General features: G+C 39.1%; 1 protein-coding gene across 5 annotated transcripts in view; it reads right to left on the bottom strand.

Moving 5' to 3' along the window:
• Nucleotides 1-22,501, bottom strand: part of RPRD1A (regulation of nuclear pre-mRNA domain containing 1A) — a 61,384-nt gene extending 38,883 nt beyond the window's left edge. For 2 of the 5 annotated variants that reach the window (XM_014065681.2, XM_087713210.1), the window contains exons 1-4: nucleotides 22,232-22,501; nucleotides 5,345-5,474; nucleotides 4,632-4,738; nucleotides 4,461-4,546 (exon numbers count right to left, since the gene is read on the bottom strand). In XM_014065681.2, the coding sequence (XP_013921156.1) occupies nucleotides 4,461-4,546; nucleotides 4,632-4,738; nucleotides 5,345-5,474; nucleotides 22,232-22,382 (474 nt within the window). In that variant the 5' untranslated portion in view covers nucleotides 22,383-22,501. Of the gene's footprint in view, nucleotides 1-4,460; nucleotides 4,547-4,631; nucleotides 4,739-5,344; nucleotides 5,475-21,898; nucleotides 22,139-22,231 lie in introns of those variants that run through there. The other 3 variants (XM_087713207.1, XM_087713209.1, XM_087713208.1) reach the window with 3 other exon arrangements.
• Nucleotides 22,502-22,928: the final 427 nt, after the last annotated feature.

Genomic DNA, 22,928 nt, shown 5'->3' on the forward strand with positions numbered 1-22,928 from the left:
GCAAGATGTACGTGAGAGAGGAGGATTGAAACTACCTAATTTAAAACTATATTATGATGCAGTGGCATTATCTGTAATTAGTGATTGGACTCATTTAACCAATGATAGAATATTGAATATTGAGGGACACGATCTGGTATTTGGCTGGCATGCTTACCTGTTATTTAACAAAAAATTGGATAAGAATTTTAAAAGTCATATTTTAAGAAATGCTTTACTGTGGGTTTGGAAAAAATACCAATATAAACTAAAAGACAAGATACCCATGTGGGCAATTCCTAGACACGCAATTGAAAATATGAATATAGCACAAAAACAGGACAGAATTACTTACAGACAGTTTCTTACCTCGGAAAGGGGGGTATTACAATTAAAATCTTTAGAGGTATTAAAGGAGAAGGTAGTTCAAACATCGTTCCAGTATGGGCAATTACAGGCTAGGTGGAAAATAGATTAAAAAATTGGTTTTATCCAAGTTGAGGATAACTTGTTTAAACAAATAAGAGATCAAAGCTTAATGCATATAAAGAGGATATATAATGTATTAATACAGATGGATTCGGAAACAGAATTAGTTAAAGATTGTATGATAAAATGGGCTCAAAATATTGAAAAACCAATAATGTTGGATACATGGGAAAGAATCTGGGTAAGAAATGTGAAATTTACACAAGCTCAAAATCTGAGAGAAAATTTTTACAAGATGTTCTATAGATGGCATTTAGATCCTAAAAAGTTGGCTTCTATGTATCCGAATGTACAGCCTAAATGTTGGAGGTGTGGTTCTCTCGATGCTACATATTATCATATATGGTGGACCTGCCAAAAGGTTAAGGCATTCTGGATAAAAATATGGTGGGTTATGCAAAATATTTTTAAAAGAAGGATAAAGTTTATTCTTCAGTTATTTTTACTAGGTATATATACTGACTTTACAGTGGTAGAGACTAACTTGATTCTGCACCTAATAACTGCAGCAAGACTGTTGGTGGCGCAATACTGGAAGAAGGAAGACTTGCCTACAATTCAAGAATGGACATTGAAAGTCACAAACTTAGCCGAGATGGCTAAAAAATCGGCATATCTTAAAGATCACTCAAATGAGAGATATAAACGAGACTGGAAAAAATGGATTGACTATATACAAAATAAATACGGGACCAAGAAATTCCAGTTAGCCTATGCTTAAGATCAGAAATGATTTAAACTGTTTAAAGTTAGTTCAATAAGAAGAAGCTAAGGTCAATGTAGAATGTCATTAATTTCTTTATTTCTTTTTTCTCAATAGATTTTAGACTGTGTTAGTTAAAAATCCATACCGTGTACGGGTTCTGGGAAGTCGGGGGGGGGGAGGAGGAGGGGGGTTGGAGGGAGGGGCATACAAAGAAAATTGTACTTCAATGTTTTAATGATTGACGAATGATGAAATATTTGTGTTTTTTAAAAGAAATAAAACCTTTTTCTAAAAAAAAAAAAAGGCAGATTTGCCTACAGTATCAATCACACAAAGGTCATGCTACAATCCTCTCTCTATCATTTTAAATTTATAAACAGCATTTGCTTCAGTATTTACATTAGCAATTAATTTAAAAAAACAACCCAACACCAAATAGAAAATGAATTAAAAGTTTATAAATGTTTTAAAAATTGCATCACTGCAGCAATGATGTCTCACAGACATAAATTTAAATTGCAAGATACGTCCCCCCCATTATATTATTTCAAACAAATATACTCTAAATCTTAGATTTTATTATTCCTTGCACAGTATTTGGAAACCATTAAAAACATTATTTTTTAAAAAAATTAAAAAGTATTTTTAAAAATTTAACTTAATATATGTCAGATTTTTAGGTCAAATCAATTTGGCAATTTTTGACTGCTTAGATAATTTGTAAGCAGTTGACTCAAGACTCTAAGCCAGAGGTTCTCAAACTTTTTAAACGGGGCCAATTCACGGTCCCTCAGACTGTTTTTTTTTGGAGGGGAGACAATAGTTGGATCTGCCTAATGACCAGGGTGAGTGTGGCTAGGTGGTCATGTGACTGGGTGGGCATGGCCAATTTAGCAGTCCATTTTGCCTTTGTCCTTCCTAAGTTGTACTTGCTCAACCCAAGATATCTATTTATTTAATAAGACCCCCCTTCCCAAGGGAAAAAGAGCGCAAACTTTCTTGCCACTTGCCTAACTTCATTACAATAGCAGCTTTAGGTTCCTTAAAATAGGCCATTAAAAAAAAGAATAAAACAAATAGGATTTCCTTCAAAATAACTCCTGATCATATCTTTCAGAAGACCACACAATAAACCAGACTGACAAACTGCACCAATTAACACTGTAACTAAAAACAAGATTTGGGAAAGAGAAAATCCATTAGCATTGTATTTCTCTGAATGCACCATATACCTTTATCTTATGTATTGTAAATTGGTTTCTGGTGTATTTAACTCATGGAATGACCTTTTGTTACTACTTCCAGCAATATTAATCTGCATTTCTTACTTTATTTAAATGAACAGATTTCAAATTATATAAGCCCCATTGAGAATGTCTGTAGGCAAAAACAAACACCACTGATTTGATCTCTCTCACACACACTAATCTGCTTTGAAAGGTAAATGTTATATATAAAGGAAATGTTACAGGCAATACCTTAATGCTGATTAAATCTAAAAGAGGCCAAATCAGGAGACTGACCAGAAAGTGACTCCCTGATAACAAACAATAGGTCCTCCTCAAGTTAGCATTTAGCAAAGCCCTTAGATTTATATACCACTTCATAGTGCTTTCAGCCCTCTCTTTAAGTTTTATTTAGAATTGGAGAGGTGACAGACAAAGAGAAGAAAAGCTTTTAAGTTAAACAAGCTTACTCTGGTAATTAAACAGCTAAGCAATGTAGGTCCCAGAACATAGGCAATGAGACAAAAAAAACCACAAAAAATCTTCCCCTGGCTTCCTTTTCTCCCACGTGGCTGCTTCTGAACTAAAGAAGGCTAGCAAATGAGCAGGGAAGCCAGAGCGGGAAAGATTCTTAGCAAAATATTCACCTTAGCAATTACACACAGAGGAAACTAATCTAAAGCCCCAGTCATTGCCTCCTCTACTCCTACCTCCTTCCAAATTCAAACGAAAAAACTCCCAGCCCAGAAACGACGCTCCCAGAGTTGGAGGGCTGCACTGTGAAGCAAGGAGAAAGAAAAACCTTGCAACTTTAAAAACTCAGGGAGAAACGCCCTTCCCTAGCCTCTTTCTCTCCCACGTGCCTGCTTCTGAACTAAAGAAGGCTAGTGATTGAGCAGGGAAGCTAGAGTGGGAGAGATCAAATGCTAGCCAGCCAATGTCAGCCCCAGGGATTTAAGTTTTCGGCTGCCTTTTTTCTTCCTTCCTTTTTTCCCAGTGAGCAGCAGGAACTGTACTTGGTTTGCAGGGTCTGAGATTTACTTTCCCTTTCTCCTTTGCCTACTTCCCAGCCAAGGAATGCTGCTTTTGCTGCCTCCCCACAAAAAAACCTTTTTTTCTCCTTCCTTCCCTCCTTCTCATCCTCCTTTCCTGCCTGCCTCCTTCTCATTCCCATCTTGTTCTGGTGGCCATGCTTACCACAGCTGTGGCTTTCCCATGTGGGGTGGGGGTGGTTCTAATGGACAGGAAGCCACACAGGCTGCAAGGCAGGGCGACAAGCAAGCCATGGAGGTGCTGATGGTGGGTGCTGCGCTTAGATTTCGGTCATCCAGCTGGAACACAGACAGTCTTAGATCCAAGGGGCAGCCCCAGAGACAGCTAGGGACCACTCCTCCGCCTCAGCCTTGCCCACACAGGAGGTGGTGAACACCCAGGGGCAGGGCTGAGGCGGAGGGGTGGTTCCTTGCAGGCTCCAGGGCTGCCCATGGATCTAAGGCAGCCATCAAGTTATAGATTCCCCGGCTTCCAGAAGCAGTCTGCCAGCTAAAACTGGGCCCATTTTTGGCCTCCCCGGCCTCCAGAAGGCAGGTGAAGGCGTGGGTGGAGTGATGTGGGCAGGGCAACCTTGTTGTCCCGTGCGGGATGTAGTTTGAGGCCCTTGCTCTAAGCTACTGCAAACGAATGAATGAATGAATAAAAATTTATTTGACTTTTTGTTTACAGGTGAAAAGCATTTCTCACAAATGTTTGTGTTTAAATACTTTACTATTAAATGAAAACAGAAAGTAGCATCTATCAATCTTGATAAAATGAGAACACTTAGTTGTGTGAATACTCATCCCTGCCTTCCCTACCGATTGATTTATCTATGCACCAATCATGCAGGTGGCAAATTCACAGCAAGTTCATTTATTCATTAGTATCTAGCAAAACAAGGATACGGGGGAAAACACAAAATAAAAAAAGCTTACAGTTGCTGGAAAAATTATATTAATCTCTTTATCAATAGAATGTTTAGAAGCAAGACATTTGTAGATTTTTAAAAAATAAACTGCTAGTACCTGGGGAGGATCAGATGGAGAGCTTTGTGCTGAAGAGTTATCTTCGATCTTTATCTGCTCATATGTGCGTTTCCTTGGGTTTCCATCTAGAAATTAAAAATTAAATATTTAAATTCAAGTATGAAGTTATACGAACTATAAAATAAAAGGCTGCATATAAAATTTACTTACACAAAGCTTGCCTAAGTTGTTCCAATATATCATTTTCATAAACAGACCTTTCTTCCCAAATAGACAGCACACGGCCCAGATGCTTTTTGCAACTATCATCAGTTTCACTATGATGGCAAAAAAAATCACCAACAGAAATGAAAGAAAAACACGTAAACAGAAACTTAACAAACTTCCATGTACTTTATTTGTTTTATACAAACTTATTTTAAGTCACCATATGCTAATACATGATCTGTATTTTCGGTCAGAAAAAAAAAAGGTTTCTGCAAATAGCTCCCATTTGTTAACTTCAATTTTTGGTGATAGCATCTTCTATAAGAAGTTCATCAGTTTGATTGTTTTAAATGTCTGAATCTTGATGCTCATATTGTTACATTAAATAATGCTGCTTACAAACCTCTGGACCAATTAAAACCATACGTTGTATAGATTTAGCCTTACAACAATCATCCTTCACCTATGTCAAGTACAAGTCCAATTCTGCCTGAATAGTACTTTTTATCCTGCATGACATAATGAACACATACATACACACTCTTCCACTACACTCACACACACACACACAAACATATGCATTGTTTAGTTCCATTTTCTAAATCAAATCAGACAGCAATCTATTTATCAAACTTTTGTTATTCTAGGATGATGATTCTTGCCCAGAAAAAAAAAACAGTTCCTCAGATTAATATACTAAAAGGAATGTACTATACCTGGATACATGCTTAAAAGCTTCCACTATGACAGGTGCAAAATCTTTTGTAAACTCCGGCCCTTTTCTTTTGCTATTTTGAATGACATCATTAGCCAGATACAAAAAAGTTAGCTTCCTGTTTGGTTTGGCTAAAAAACAAGGAAAGAAAGAAAAAATAATTGTAGCAATCTAAACTAGATTGAACAGTTTTTGTCCCAGAAAACATGGTTTTTGGGGGGGACAAATTCATATTTGCATATGAGATAGTAAGATAGTAATACTGGGAGTTTTAAGCAAAGATTAAATTTAGATTCTCCAATGTACAGGTAGTCCTCAACTTATGATCACAATTGAATCCAAAATTTATGCTATTAAGTGAGAAATTTGTTGAGTTTGCACCATTTTATGACTTTTCAGTTTTTGCTAACTGAATCAATGCAGTTTTTATATAAATAACACAGTTGTTAAGTGAATCATATTTACCCATTGACTTTCTTTTTCAGAAGATCTCAAGAGGATCAGTTGTCAAGCATTCAAATGTAAATTGCATGATCATGGCAATGCTGAAACGGTTATACATGTGAAAAATGGTCATAAGTCACTTTTTCAGTGCTGTTGTAACTTTGAATGGTCAATAAATGAACTGTTGAAAGTTGAGAACTAGCTGTAGTTTTAAATCCAATATGCTAATTATTGTGCAGTATTGTTTTTTATATTCTCTCTGTCTGTTATATGTAACATATATTGTGTAAGTTAGTTCTTTGGGTTTGAAGAAGACAACTGTTGTGCGGTTTATCTATCAATATGGAGATGCAGTCCCAGTGCAGTTTAGTACAATGGGAACAAAAGTCCATTGGTGTAGTAATTGCGGGTGTTATTCTGTGACATCATCCACAGCTTTCTATCAATTTTGAGGGTGACTGTCTTCAAAGCCAGTGGAGATTTTAAGAGCACAGGGCTTGCCTATGGGTTTTGTCAACTGCAATTTCTAGTTCCTTTGCCTAGATGTCACAGTGGTGCATAATTTCTTTCACAGTGTTTTTGTAGCACTTGCATTGTTGACCTCAAGATCTCTTCTTGGACTCCTCTTACTACAAAGCAATTAGCAAGGCATGCAGTGGTCATCCATTCTGATGTGTCCCAACCACCTCATCCAGGCTCTGATAATCAGGGATTCAATGTGGTTGGACTCTGCTTGACGTTGGACTTCATGATGAAATGACAGGACAGGTTCTTTACAATGGTGAAATGTCAGCTCATTTGCCATTTCCAGTGTGTGTAGCCCCAGTTCTATTCAATCCGTGATTTGCTTGTATGTTATTACATGCTGAACAGCTAGTCCTTGACATAAACCATTCATTTAATAACTATTCAAATTTACAACACTTAAAAAAAACTGACTTATGGCTAGCTTTTATACTAATGACTGTTTCAGTATCTCCATGGTCATGGAATCAAAATTTGGGTGCTTGAATACTGGCGGGTATTTATGACATTGGCACTGTCCTAGGTCATGTGAACACCATTTTAACCTTCCCAGTTGGCTTCCAAAAAGCAAAGCGAATGGGGGGGAAAAGCTAGATTCACTCAACAATTGCAGTGATCTGTTTAGCAACTGTGGCAAAAAGACTGTAAAATGGTGTGCAACAACTATCTTGCTTAGTAATGGAAAAATTAGACTAAATTGTTGTCATAAGTCAAGGACTATCTTGCATTGTCTGAAGAAGGCTGTATCAACCTTCAGCTCTCTCTGTGAACTTTATGTATATTGGCTTATTTATTATTGTTTATTTGTCATCATTTTGTTTCAAACAACTTAATAAACATTAAAAACATTAAAATCATTGAATATAAAATCACAGAATAGACAAAATAAAATAAGATGGAAAAAGAGGAAGCACTGGAGTGGAGACAGAATTAGCTTTTAATTTCTCTACCACCTCCAGTGTGAAATTGCTCCATTGACCTCAACTCATCTGGTAGAACCATGTTTTAAGACTCTTAGGAAAAATCAGGAAGGTGGGAGACAATCTCACCTCTGATGGTAAGATATTCCAAAGGGCAGGAGCAGAAAGCTCTTCTCCTATACCCCGCCAGCCAAAATTCCTTAATGGGATTCACAGTATGCCCTCTCTCTGCTAGTGTGGGTGGAGTGGGCAAATCCCACTAGGATGAGATGGTTTCTCAAGTAACCTGGAACCATCCCATAAAGGGCTTTATAGGTGATTAACAACACCTTGAATTGCATCCAAAAGCAAACTGACAACAGTGCAGCTTGCATAGCAGCGGTGTAACATAGGCCATTCTAGGGGCTCCAAGAACTGCCCACTTTGCCACACTCTGGGCCAGCTGTAGCTTTGGAATGCTTTACAATGGTTGCCCCATTTAGAACACATTGCAACAGTCCAAATGTGAGACAACTAGGGCTTGAGGGACTGAGCACAGGGATTCCTGATCCAGGAAAAGTTGCAACTGGCACACAAAATGGAATTGTACTGAAAGAGAATAAGGTGGATGGAGCAGGGAAAGCAATCTTCAAGAGGCAGTTTATAAAACTGTTAGAATAATGAATAAATGCCATGGGCCACATTAGGACTAGCAATAAAAAACCTAATTTATTCAATAGAACAAAGACTAATAGAGTTGGAAGAGACCTTGAAAATCTAACACCCTGCTTAAGCATGGAGTATATATCATTCCAGATAAATGGTTGTCCAGTCTCTACTTTGAAAACCTCCAGTGATGGAGTACCACAATTTATAGAGGTAAGCCTTTTCACTGTCAGGAAATTTCTTCTTAGTTCTAGGTTGGATTTCTCTTTAATGAACTTACACTCTTCATGTACTTCGGAGAATAGCAATAGCAATAGCAGTAGACTTATATACCGCTTCATAGGCCTTTCAGGCCTCTCTAAGCGGTTTACAGAGAGTCAGCATATTGCCCCCAACAATCTGGGTCCTCATTTTACCCACCTCGGAAGGATGGAAGGCTGAGTCAACCCTGAGCCGGTGAGATTTGAACCGCTGACCTGCTGATCTAGCAGTAGCCTGCAGTGCTGCATTTAACCACTGCGCCACCTTGGTTGAATAGGTTGACTTCCCTCTTCTGTATGACAACTCCTTGGGTATTGAAAGACTGCTATCATATCACCCCAGTCTGTCTTTTTTTAAAAAAATCTATTCATTAATTTTATGAACACTGAAATTTTATTAGATAATTATTTTTAAATTTATTTTATTAAACTAAATATCTGTACCTCATGAATTAAAAAAAACCATACTAAACATTTATTTTAAAAAAGAAAATTAGTGATAAAAAATTTCCTTCTTTGTTATTTATTAATGCTATTATGTTTACAATTCTTAAACAACTGCCATCCATTAATAAGCATATAATACCTTAAAAGGGGTGGGATGAGGTAGCAGTCGTTGTAGCAAGAAAGTATTCAGAAGAGGAGGCGGTGTGACCATGAGAGAAAGCGTGTAAACACGGAAGTCTAACAACTAGGTTAAAAGCTAAATCATATAGTGTCATTTCCATTCATGGTTAATACATATATGTATTAATATGTATGTGTTTGTATGTATATATAAATATGTATGCATGCATGCATGTATGTATGTATGTATGTATGTATAGAGCATGTGTATGTACATTATGTATGTGTATACTTTCGAGAGCAGGTATCAGTATTTCATTTTTAATAAGTGCCAGTGTGCCCACAGTAAAAAATGACAATAAAGATTATCTGTCTATTAATTTGGGATAGAGTCAGGGTGACTGGATGAAGCTAAGCACTTACTGGCCTGATGCCCTTCCTGATGTCACAAGGAGTTCATATAAGATTTCCCCCCCACCTTTATGTCCTAGGAGAGAAACATCTGCCACTACTTAGGATTGAACTTTCAGCCTTCCCAGTGGGAGGTGAGGGTCTTCACCACTCAACTATCACACTGTTCATATCTATCAATAAGTATATGAGTAAGATACAGATAGTCCTATAGATAGTAGACTTACAACAATTCATTTAGTGACCATTTGAAGTTACAATGGCATTGAAAAAAGTTTTTATGACAATTTTTCACACTTATGACCATTTCCTCCCCATGGTCATGTGATTTATATTTGGATGCCTGTCAAATGACTCATATTTATAATAGTTAAAATGTCTCGGTGTCATGTGATACTCTTTTGTGACCTTCTGACAAACAAAGTCAATGGCAAAACCAAATTCACTTAACAACTGTTACTAATTTAATAACTGCAGTGATTCAGTTAACAAAGGAAGCAAGAAAAATCGTAAAATGGGTCAAAATTTATTTAACAAATGTCTCACTTAAAACATAAATTTTGGGCTCAATTGTGGTCATAAATCAAGGACTACCTGTACATCAACTATCATGCTGACAGTTTAACAGCTATGCACTTTATGTAATATAAATGTGGGGAATGAGCTAATTCTCTATGTTTTGAAGCTTTGTCTCAAAGTATAATCTCTTCACAGTCCTTTGAAAGCCCACTAGGGAAAATATGATTTGAATATCTGGAGACAAACTGCCACAGGAAGAGGATCATCATCAAGCTCAACAATAAGATCCAATGCAGACATCATTGTCAACTATCTGACTAGCGGACCCAAAAGAAGTAAACACTATCAGGAGCTTTGAAGTCCAAAAAGTAAAATGTTATTGGATATACAATTTTGGCACTGAGGAATCAAGACCACCTCTGGTTTTTCTGCACAACGGCTTGCTTAGTTTTAAAAAATAGCTTCCTTTTCTCTTCACCCCTGGGTGTTCACATTGTCCAATTATGAAACATCCTTTTGTTATGGGAATAGTCCACTTCCTTCTCAGGCACCAGCAATAGTGACCTTGATGGTTCCCAGGCTCTTATGATTTTTGTGCAAAACTTCAGAATTCCATTCCACTCCACTTTTTCCTCCCCAACATTTGAATGGCAAGTTGAACAGTGATATGTTTTGAGAGGAGCAAAACTGTCCAATCATGATAGTCGTTCTTTTAAAAGGGAGATTCTTAACAACTCTTTCCGCAATCTCAATCTTAATCACAGCCTCCACCTGCTGTTCAAGCAGGAACCTTGAATCCAGGAGGATATCCAGGTTGCAAGTCAGTTCCATCTGGAAGAGCACAATCCCCTTTACAGTTTAAGACAGATGTCTTCAGATTCAGTATATCTTTAATCTATAGCCATTCCATTTTGCTAATGTTAATCCCAGCCTGTTTTTCCTCATCCCAATCCTAACAGCCTCCAGATACCACACTAGGACCTCCATCGCCTCTCCTGGACTGGTGCTGTCTTTTTGATATCACCTACATGTTAATAATATCCCCATGGATGCTAGGATCTTCATATAGATAATAAACTAGAAGGGAAGCTGGTATCTAATATTGGAGCAATCTCTTCAAGGAAGAAGAACGGATAAAAACATGTATGTTGTTCATGGCACTGCATGTCACTAAGAGATCCAATGGGAGATAGAGGCTCCATGTGCCCTATCAAAGAGAGTTGCTCAATATCTATCCATGAATGGAATAAGAACAGCAAAGCAAGCCTACTTATCCTGTTTGGAAACCCACAGGACATATCTGGTGTACACCGGGTGAACCAACTAAAATTAAGTTCCTCCTCCCTGCAGTTTCATGACACTGGATCACTCTGAAGAAACCGAAGCCAGAGTATAACAAAGGTATGATAGAAATAGCCCTGATCCTCAAATCACATCTCATTAACTCTCAAACAAAAACCATAAGTGTGTGATTTCCTATGAAGGTGGGGGATCTGCAAGCATCTGGACAAGCATAAGCCCATAAGATTTTGGAATTTATTCACAAGATAGTTTCTAGGAAAGAAAATTGAAGTAATCAAAACCAACATTCTGGGGCATTCCATAACCATCCCTTTATTGAGATTCAGCATGTGCGCACGCGCATACACATGTACACACACACACACACACACACACACACACACACACACACTTCCTTTTCTCCTCTCATTCCTTCTGTTCCTTTTAAACAAATTGTATCCATCGTGGTTTATTCCATTCATGGCACATGAATTCTACCAGGACATAATTACTCTTTTGTGGTAAGAATTCAATTATTTTATAAATTTAATTTTTATAAAAATAAACAAAAAAGATCACAAATCATTTTTCTAATTTCTCACTAAAACGCCAATGGATCCAAAACAAAGTGAGTGAACTGATTGGCTAGACCAAGTGTGTTAAACTCACATCATTAAGGCGGGTATCACATAACATTTTTCCCCTTTGGTAAACTGGGTGTGGGAATAGCCAGTGCCTGATGCATTTGGCCCATGGGCTGGGAGTCTGACAGCCCTGGGCTAGACTAATGGACAGTGGAAGGAAAAAGGAAAGTTTGTATTTTCTTTTTGCTTATAACAACTTTATTAATGTATGGTATCATATACAAAAAAAATTCAAAAGTAAAAGGCAGAATAGGGAAGGGAAAAGTGAGGAAAAGAAGGAGAAAAAAGAAAGAAAAGGCATTGACTTCTGACTCCCTTTGGTGCAGTAAACAAGGCATTAACATCAAACTTCAACTTTTTACTTTTACTTAACAGTTTACACCAGCCATTTCTATAACAAAAAATCTAATTGGTAAAACCACAAATCAAACTTTCATTTTTTCCCACCTCAAGCAAAAAGTCCAGAAGGGGTTTCTAGGCAGAAACAAAGATATTTGTGTTTTTCTCCTTGATCAAAGCAGTCAATTTAACCATCTCTGCTAACTCCATCAACTTTTGCAGCCATTTGTCCATTGTCGGGGATGAAATGTCCTTCCATTTTTTAGCATAAAGTACACTTGCTGCCATCAACATGTATAGCATTAAAGATCCAGATCCCTGCCTCCAAGTCTTTTTCCATTAAGCCCAAAAGCATTGTCTCTGGTTTTATCTTTATATTCACTTTAAAAAGTTTCTGTATTAGAATATGAATCCTACTCCAATATTTATAAACTTCCTTCTTGATACTTATACTTAATATTTTCTCATCTTGCCTAATGTCTCTGTTCAAGACCTCTAACGCTAAAATAAATAACAAAGGAGACAAGGGACATCATCATTTTATACACTTTTGAATTTCTCATGGGCTAGTTAAATCGCCATTAATAACAACTGTTGCTTGATGTGACATAAACATTGCTTTGACCTCTTGAATAAAATTCCCCCAAGTCCTTTTCTTCCAGAACTTTAAACATAAAAGCCCAATTTAAATTGTCAAAGGCCTTCTCTACATCTAAGAATATTAAAGCTGCCTGGATTTTTTTTTAATATGGTAGTGTAATCCTGTTTTCTCAGGATTCTGACAGGAACCTTCTTCAGAACAATTACATCCACATTTTTCATTCTTAGTTTGGATTTAAAGTGGCTATCCAGATCACAGTCCTTCATTGTTCGTCTTACAAAATGAACTTAGATATCCCTTGGTAATTTTCTCATAGGAGCAAATCTGGAGTTCACTCTGTACACTTTGTCTCTCTCGAGATCAAGTAACTTTGCTTCATAATTAATTAATTTGGCCAAAGCATTAATCACCCTTGTTCTGATGTCCTCTCCAGAACATTCAGGGATTGTTCTTAAATGAAGGTCTTTCATTTGGGCCTCCAGGAGCGCGTTCACATCCAGATCAGCTTCAAACAAAATGTCATTCCTCTCTAATTTGTTCTCCATAAGATCAACTCTATCCTTCACCTATTTAATATCTCTCATTAAATGCTGTATCGTCTCACGAAGTTCCTTGGGAAGTGTGTCAGGTTTCAATTCAAACTTTGTTCCCTTTTCTCATGTGTTTTAGTTGTATATTCATCCAAAAAGGATCTTAAAGATTCTGTATATCCTTTCTGTCCTCTTATGGGTGGCTATCCCTTCAGAGTATAACTAAGATCTGGTTATAACATTGAATCCAATGGTTTGGGGAGTGCTGTTAGAAAATTAAAAAGAATTTGCAATGCATCTTTGGCTCCCTCCTGTGGTCAACAAGGCCACTATAATATGAACAATAAAATTAAGTTTACACTATACATATACAACTTTGTCTAGCAGCCCACTTCTAAACCAATCAGAGGTGAGTAAAATTGGAACTGTTTCTCCCCTTCATCATAGCAAGAACCAAACACCATTTAGGTAAACTTTGTTTTAAAAGTAGAAAGAAATATTATAGTTTATTAGAAATATAAAATTATCTAAGACGTTTAAGTCCAGAGGCTTCAAAAGTAGCTAACAGTGTTTTCCAGCTTCTTTATTGTTCAAATTGAATTTGGTGAAGACTAAGTGGCTTAACATGTCCTTAGTGGGAGGGGATATAAGTTTTCAATAGATCATATTAAGACTTCTTTAATCTACACATAAGTAAAGGACCCATTCTTTTCCTGAAACAAGATAGGGGCTGCCATGCATGATTTTGCTGGTTGGATGAATACTTAGACTAGGTTTTTGCCAATAAACATCCCGAGTTCTTCTAGTATACCCTCAGGGCCATGGAATATAGTTTAGGTTTAGATAGCTTAGCCCTATGATGGCGAATCTACATGCCTGCCACAGGTGGCCTGCGGAGCCATTTCTGAAAGCACACAAGGCGTTGTCCTGTCAGCCTTGATTTTCAGCTGTTTTTCGCCCTCTGGAAGCATTCCTGAAACCCCAAGAGGGTGAAAAATTGCCCAATACACAAACTGGAAGCTCGGGAACGGACTTCTGGTTTGCGCATTGGGCTGTTTTTCGCCCGCTGAAGGTTTCAGAGAAGCTTCCTGAAGCCTCCCGAGGGAGAAAAACTGCCCAATGGGCAACACAGCAGTTCATTCCTGAACTTCTGCTTTGCATGTTGGGTGACTTTTTATCCATCTCAGGCTCCTAGAAAGCCCCTGGAGCCTGGGGAAGGCAAAAACGAACCTACTGGGCCCACTGGAAATTGGAAAATGGGCCATTTTTGGCCTCCAAACGGTGGGGAAGCAGTTTTCACACTTGCCACGCTCTAAGAAAGCCATACACGCATTTGCGGGGAAGCGGGGTCATGTGTGCATGTGCAGGGGACATGGTGTGTGGGAGATTAAATTATGGGGGTGGGCTCATAAGTGTGCGTGATAGCATGCACGCATGTGCTTTTGGCACCCGAGGCAAAAAAAGGTTCAACATCACTGGCTTAACCATGGTAAAATTTCAATACTGCAGTCTGCAGGGTGGTGGGATTGAAGCACCTTGATTCCTAAATACCATTCCCTTGACTCGCTAAACACCACTGCCAAGTCCCAATATTTTATTGGGAACAGGGAAACAGGATTTTTCCTTTTGTGAGCTGCCACCGCACTCTCTGGTTTCACTTTCTTAATAGGCAATGTGTCGCAATGTAACATTGTTTCTGCTGCTTTGTTCCCCGTCCATTTGCTTTCACTGGGTTTTCAAGATTTTCTTTCTCCAGTCTATTGAGGGGTTCCACTTCTCTAGCCAGGCTATCTCTAGTACCATAGGCCTGTCCATGCTGAGGTCCATGATGAATTTGTTAATCTCCTTTTGGAGATTATCCTCATTCTCACTGGTTCGGTGACAAATGTGCCCCCAACCCCAACAAGCCATCCAACTGGGGAAAGGCTATTGAAACTCCCTGAGGTGAATCTCCAATTTCACCATCATGCTGTGACTGACAAGGCATCTGGTGCATCCTGAATCCAGTAGGGATGTCAATATATCCTTGAGCTCCAAAGAAATCACTATTAATTTTATTGGGACAATCATTGGTTTTATGGGGCAACTTACCAACAGGTTGTTGTCTCTCCATTGTTGCTCTCTGATTTTTGGCCTGGTCGGAGTTCCCTTGCCATCACTTGCTGATGGGGCAAACTCTACGACCATCACTCCTGTGTGGTCTTTCTCGGCTTAGGGACATTCCCTCCCTTTCTTCAGGTTCCATGGAGTGGTGTATAATGGCCTCAAGGCATCCAGCATCTTGGTGACCTTCCTTCCCACAGCAATAACAGCCAATAGGGTGTTAGTGGAGGCTGGAATTCCTTCACCTGGGTTTCGGGATTTCTCTCGTCTCCAGTGTAAAGGATCACCTCTCCCTCTTCCAGCTCAGTCCTGGTACCTGGCCAGATCCATTTCACTTTGTTTCCCAGGATGTACCAAAATCCTGGGTACTTAGTGAGCCACATGATAGGCAGGTGTGGAACACTTTGTTGTTCAGGCACTACAGTAAGTATTCAATTAGAATGTCTTGCAGCCAGTTGGATAATTTGCAGGCCAGGCTCTGAAATTCTTAGATATAAGAGGTGCTGGGTCATCTTCCTTGACTGATAGTTTTGATCTTGCTCTTTGCTTTCTACTCTGCAAGGGAGTCTTTGAACCTCTTCCTTAAGGCACAAAGGAACCAGTCAAAGTAGCATAATTCCACCACATTATAGCAATAGCAGTAGACTTATATACCGCTTCATAGGCCTTTCAGGCCTCTCTAAGCGGTTTACAGAGAGTCAGCATATTGCCCCCAACAATCTGGGTCCTCATTTTACCCACCTCGGAAGGATGGAAGGCTGAGTCAACCCTGAGCCGGTGAGATTTGAACCGCTGACCTGCTGATCTAGCAGTAGCCTGCAGTGCTGCATTTAACCACTGCGCCACCTTGGCTCTTATCATTGTGTAAGGCCACAAACTACTCCGCCATTTCTCCCTCTAGGGCCAGGGTAACACAGCACAACCTGGTTGGGTCAGTTGGTAAGTCTGCCCCATAATCCTCCATAATAGCTCCATGTGTGATGAAGAATGCCAGTTGCCTGGCATCCCTGTTGCATCTCACTCCCAGTGCTAGTGGACATCAGTCCCCTTTCCCTGGGAAAATGGCCCAAGCTGGTGGTGATATTGGGGCAGGTCCAGCAGGGCTGGGCTGGGCTGTGTCACCCCTGTCAGTTGGGTTTATAGTGGGTCTTGGACTCTGGGGTCAAATCAATCACCTGTTTTAGTGCTACAGATGAGAGGTCTGGCTCATTTGATATTGAACTGTGTACTCTGGCTGGATGCTGGCTTTGGGATTTACTCCCTTAGCTAAGAGTCATTCTGGAAGGGGGCTTCTCCCATCCTTTCACTCCTGGTCAACCACTGGTATCTGGATTGGGTATTCTGCTATAGTGAGGCCTTTGCCTCTTCTCTCAGGCCAGGATTCTTTTCATTGCTACCTGGTTCAGAAGCTGCCAATTTCCACTTCTCCAGTTCCTCCTGCTCTATTTCTTGAGAAGACATCTTTTGCCCAATCTCCATGGCACGGGTTGTCCTCTGGGTGGATTGTTATTGCAGATCTGGCTTAATGTTAGGTTTGTCACATATGGTCATCTAGTAACGAAAGATCCTTGACTCTATTCATAGTGAAAGGTATATGTTTACTGATGCCAAGTGGCTACAGCAGAGCAAAGCTAGATCTGAGGATTCCTAGACAAGATGCCCCAAGTTATGTCATCCATTTCCCAAGCCCTCCCTCCTTAGTCGATTTCCCAAATGTTCAATAAAATTCAATATCTGTGATTGTTGGTGCTCATTTGGTGGCTGGTTGTTTCGGCTCCCAGGTCAGATGGCCTTGGGCCCCTCTTCTGATGTTCCAGATCTGTTTCATGTCTTTTCCCCTACTGACAACTCCCCTCCCCCTGTATTTCATATCTGGTGGGTATCAAAGTAAGGAGGCTTGCAGTGGGGCGATGGTAATTCTGACATTAATTTCAGCAATGAAGAATATATTTGTTTCCACTGTTACACTATTCCTTATGGAGAGTGGTTTCTATTTTCAAGTTCCCATGCAGTATATATTTTTTCCTTTGAATGAATAAATCTTGGTACAACTGAAGAATGGTTATATGCTGCTCAGCCTTTTGACTGGTTTTTCAACAACTGCTTATATGCTTACATTTGTTGCAAATATATGTTACCTAATTTTCAAGTACAAAGTCAAACATGCCACGAACACTGCAAGTCACAATTTCCAACTCCTGTCCTTTTATCCTCATTTTTTCTTTTTAAGGCAATATAAGTTAAAAAGCACTTCATCATGTTTTGTTTTCTGTCTCTCAGGACTCCATCTACCTGACCTCTATATATGGCTTATATCAGGGTCACCAACTGGTAGTCTGAAAGAAAATTTTGGTGATCCGCAAAAAAATTATTTGCATTTATATTGCACTAAATCAGGAGTCCTCAAACTACAGTCCCTTAGCTGAATACATGCAATGAACTTTTGTGCTGTGCAGAGAGTCTCTCCGCTCACGGTCTTTTTGTGTGGCTCAGTGGGGGGAGGAAGAAATTCTGATTTGGGGTCTGCTTTGGCCTCCTGGTGCAGGCCTTTGGGCAAAGGCTGGAGGGAAGTGCCGCTGGTAGTGAAGAGCTGGAGGGCCTTATTCCAGTGGGACTGCATCATGGCCTGGATAATTGACCATGTCAGCCTGCTGAGCCTCCAGGTGCTGGCATCTGGCCTTGCATTCCTGTAGGTCTTCCCTCTGCTTGGAAAACGTATGCTCGTAGTCCTCAGTGAGGTGCTTTTGCTGAGCCTCCTTCTTACTCAGATCCAACTCTTTCTCGTGGTGGCTGTTTAGCTCCAACAACTTCTTCCTGTTGGGACCCTAAGAAACCCATGTGGGGAAGCGAGGAATAGCTGGGACGGAAGGAGTGAGTAGAGGCTGGCGAGGCGCCCCTCGATGTGAGTGACATCACATTGGCCATGCCCACCCAGTCACATAACAATCTAGCCAGTCATTAGGCAGATCATATTAGTGATCTGCAGGATTTAAAATTATGAACTTAATGGTCCCTGAGGTCTGAAAGGTTGGTGACCTCTGGCTTATATAATATTTACTATCAATGTTATCCCTTAATTAGCCCTTAATGTCACATAGAATAATTTAGTACTATACATATTGCACTAAAGTATTAATTTCTGTCACATATTAATTTTTAATAGTTGAACATATTTATTTCAATATAGAATTTTCAATATACATTTATTTCAATATACATTTTCCAAGATTATCCCAGCATATATAACAGGAGGCCAATATTACTAAAAACTACAGGAACTAAATTATTTTTTTTATGGAAACAGTGGTCATTTGGTTGTTTCTGATATTAAAATATATAAGGGAAGCATAGCTCTTCTATGTTGTATAAAGTCTCTACAGGTTTATTTAGATGTATGTATACTAAACTGGACATATTCCATTAACAACACAGATTTATTTCTTACCAATTATCAGTATCAGTTGAACTGAATGAGATTCAGTTTTAGAAACAGAAATAGAAACACAGAACTGGAAGGGACCTTGGAGGTCTACTTGTCCAACTCCCTTCTCAAGGCAAAAATCCTTATTCCATCCCGGAGAAATCCATCTTCTTTTGAAAATCTCCAGAGATGGAGCATCCACAACAATTGAAGGCAAGTTGTTTTTTTAATTAATTGTTTTCACTGTTAAGAAATTTCTTAATTCCACCCATTCCTTCTTTCCCTGCTCTCAGGTTCTTTGGAAAGTAAATCAATAATCTCTTCTCTGGGACAGCCTTTCAAATATTGGAACATGGTTATCATGTCACGACTAAACCTTCTCTTTGTTAAGCTAAACACATCTAGTTCCCTTAGCTGTTTCTCCAATGGTTCAGTCTCCAAACCCCTTATATTTGTTGCTCTCTGCATTTTTTCTAGGGCCTCAGCATCTTTTTTGTATTGTGGTGACCAGAACGTATATGGAATATAGTATTCCAATTGTGGTCTACTAATATAGTGTAGAACATACTACTGGTGTCACTTCTTGTGATCTTGATGCTATACCTCTGATGATGCACCCTAGGATTGTGTTGGCTTTGACAACTGCAGCACATTGCTGGCTCATGATCCACCAGAAAACCTACCATATTTTCCCGAAAATGGTCTTATTATAAGACTTGGTCTTATAATTTTTTTGCTACCAAAAAAAAAAGGCACCAGGTCCTATTTTTGGGAGGTGTCTTCTACTGACTGACTTCGTGTGGCAACACCATCAGTCCTGACCAGCAGGAGCCCACTGCCAGTCCACTTCTTCTGTGGCCACTTCTCGCATCCAGCTTCCATTTCACTGTCAGAGGCCTTCAGGAAAGGCTTCTGCAGCCAACGACAGAGCTCCGGATTGATTCCAAAGGAAATGCACACAAGGGGTGGCAAACGGCCTCGTAAGTGGGCTGGCAAGGCAGGTGTCAGGATGTGCGAGGTGCTGTTAAGTAGGGCAGTTCTACCACCCCTATCCACATCCTAGGTTAATTTTTACCTATGCGCCCTGCCCCATCCCATAATGGGCGAGGGTCTTAACTAGGGCTTATTTTTGGGGTTAGGACTTATATTAAATGCATGTGAGGGGATCAAGCTAGGGCTTACTTTTGGGATGGGTCATATTTTTGGGGAAACACAGTATATCTCTCTAAGTTACTACTGTTGAGCCAGCTATTGCCTATTCTGGACAGATGCATTTATTTTTTCCTGCTAGCTTTTCTCTCCATTGAACTGCATCTTGTTGGATATAGCTCAATGCTCAACTGTCAAGATCCTTCTGAATTTTGAGTATCATCCAAAACGTTAGCAATTCTCCCCACCTTGGTGTCATATGCAAATATGATGAGTATCCCTACAATCCCTTCACTTAGGTAATTTATGAAGATGTTGAAGAGTACTTGAGGCACTCAACAACAGAATCTTGAAGTACTCCATATAGGCATGCATACATGCATGGATGCATTCTCTCTCTCTCTCCCCACATACACACGTCAACTTACAACAGTTCATTTAATGACCATTCATTGTAACAACACCATAAAAAGTGTCATGACCATTTTTCACACTTACAACCATTATAGAATCCCATGGTCAAGTGATCAAAATTCAGATGCTTGGCAACTAGTTCATATTTATGATGGTTGCAGTATCCCGGGATCATGTGATCATTTTTTTCAAATTTCTGACAAAATCAATGGGGAAGCCAGAGTCACTTAACAACCATGTTACTAACTTAAAACTGTAGTGATTTACTTAACAAGCGTGGCAAGAAAGACTGTAAATAGGGCAAAACTCATTAACTGTCTGGTTTAGCAATAGAAATTTGGGGCTCAATCTTAATCATAAATTGAGGATTTCCTGTACATACAAACACACACACACACTATGGAAGTAACTGTTTTATACTACTTGTATTTTGTCTGCTATGCTAATTATGCAATCATCTAGATATTGTAAATTCCATCTACTGATTTAAAAGAATTCTACATATAAGGGCTTTTTTTGTAGTACTCGTCTAAGAAATGACTTCATCTAATTTAATTGATCTAATTAAAATTTAACATTTCAATTTTATACTGGATTAGGTAAATATTATGCAATTGATCAGCATTATTAAATGTTTCAGTGAAAATATTACTTTTGAATGCAATGCGTTCAGATTTCCAATTTATGAGAAAAAATCTTGTTAGAATTAAAAGTTGTTACCCTAAGTGAGTCTATAATATTATCTGCTATCAGATAATATAAACTGTGATGTTCTATTTTTTAAATGTGCTTTAGCTATCAAAATCCTGCTGGATTAAAATGAATTATAGGTCAGTAAATAGATAAGATTTAAATAAAGATTATTATATATATTTTTGTTTCCCCAATAAAGTCAAATTTACCAATCATTAAATATGTGATAGTGTAATGTTCAGTTCCTCGCAATAAGATGCTAAACTTAACTTTTCTGATCTGTGAGACCAATACTGATCTGGTTTGGTGAGCAAAACTAATTTACTTAATTTTAAGTGAGCTACCACTCTCCTTTCTGCATTTGCAACATGAGAATTTCTGCATTTGCAACATGAGGATAGTATTATGATACTGTCTTTGGCTATAGTTATAATTAAAGCAATAAAATCTTTAACACTGAATATTAAAGGCAGTGTATTTTTTTTCTTGATTTTTCATTACTATTGCTGTATCACATTTTGTAAAAAAAAATCCATTATGTTTCAACTTGCTATGTATGTACTGAATTTCATCAGATTTCTGTCAGTTTTATTATATTAAGATATATTCAATGGAATCATATATAGCTGATTCTATTAAGACAACAAAAACAATACCCACCAGCAAGCACGTGCCACCACTCTTATTTTAAAATATTCATCATTATCTGTGATGTTCTACTTACACTTCTTAACAGTCTTCCAACTTTTTCTCTGTCCCAGCACATGGAAGAAACCTTTAAGTTGCTTATTTTCAGCATGTTTAACAGAATCAAATGCAATATAAACTTTAGCCTATCAGGATGTAAAAACGAACCTTTTCCCAAACAAGTTGTACTTTTTCCCGCCGCAGTCTATGCAATATAAACCTAATTTCCCTTAAATTTAATGGATTGATAAAGTGATCTCGGGTTCTAGACGCATGTACTATTTCATATTCTAAATTTTTATGAACTGCAGCAAGACATTCCGCTGTTTTAATTTCAGCGAACATAGACAAGACCCTCCATTATCACAGTAATACAGCAGAGACTAAGGAAGAAAATCCTACTATTAATAAAGCTGTTAGGATGGATTTCCGGCACGAACAAGAAATCTTTCCTCGGTATGTCTCCTCTTCCTCGTGGCCTTGTGACACCCCGCCCACTATCCCTTGGTGGGGGATGCGGGGTGGAAGGGCCCAGATCCGCAAGCGTGCCAACCTTGGACAGTTTTTCCATTCTCTGCCCACGTCTTCTTTGATCCCTCCGCGTTATCACTAGGCCGCGGGAGACAGCCCTCCTAGGGCCAAAATATCAATATTCCTATATCCGCAGTGGGGAAAAACCAGGCCCCCTCTGAGGTAAGGGGCCGACTCCCCTTGGATCACCCATTCGTCCCTCACCTTTGCGCAGCTCGCGCTCCCAGACGGTGACAATGAGCGGCGAATGCTTTCGGTGATGGATAAGCCACAGACTCAGTGTCTGGACACTTTGCTGAGAATTGCTTAGCTCCGACAATTTCCTCTCCAGCGCCGATTCTGAGAAAGCAGACATCGCCGCTCTATCCTTTCCCCCAATTTCGGACTTGTAAGGTGAATGAACGTTGAGATAAGATCGCGTACGCTAACGTATCTCAAACAAAATGGCGGCTATTCTGCCTGTCGAACCGCAGAGGCACGCCTTTTGCGCAACGTCACTAAGCGAGACATGTGCTAGAGAGCACTACAAAAAAAGAAGTACCGTAGTCCGTTTTAAAAACCCCAGTTCCAAAAAAGGGAGTGTGGTCTGTTAAGAGTTTTCTTAGTATGGTACACCGAATTGCACAAAAAACCGCAGCTTTCCAAAGGGATCACAACACACACATGAAGCAGTGATATTCTAATTGCAGCTGCTTTTTGTCTAGGCTTTACTTCTATACACCACAAGTTGTCCTGAATTCTGCACTAACTTTTTTCTGTTTTCATGGAGTCCCTAGTCAGCGCAACTTGACTTTAGATATATGAACAATAGCCTTTATTTGTGCATCCAATAGAGACTACTGTGGGCCACAGAGAATGGACTTTGTATTACTTGAAGCATGGTTTTTGTAGTACTCCACTG

Source organism: Thamnophis sirtalis, unplaced genomic scaffold (genome assembly GCF_051295495.1).
Source record: "Thamnophis sirtalis isolate CommonGarterSnake01/CBP01778 unplaced genomic scaffold, rThaSir2_p1.2 scaffold_4, whole genome shotgun sequence".
NCBI classification, from domain to species: Eukaryota; Metazoa; Chordata; class Lepidosauria; order Squamata; family Natricidae; genus Thamnophis; species Thamnophis sirtalis.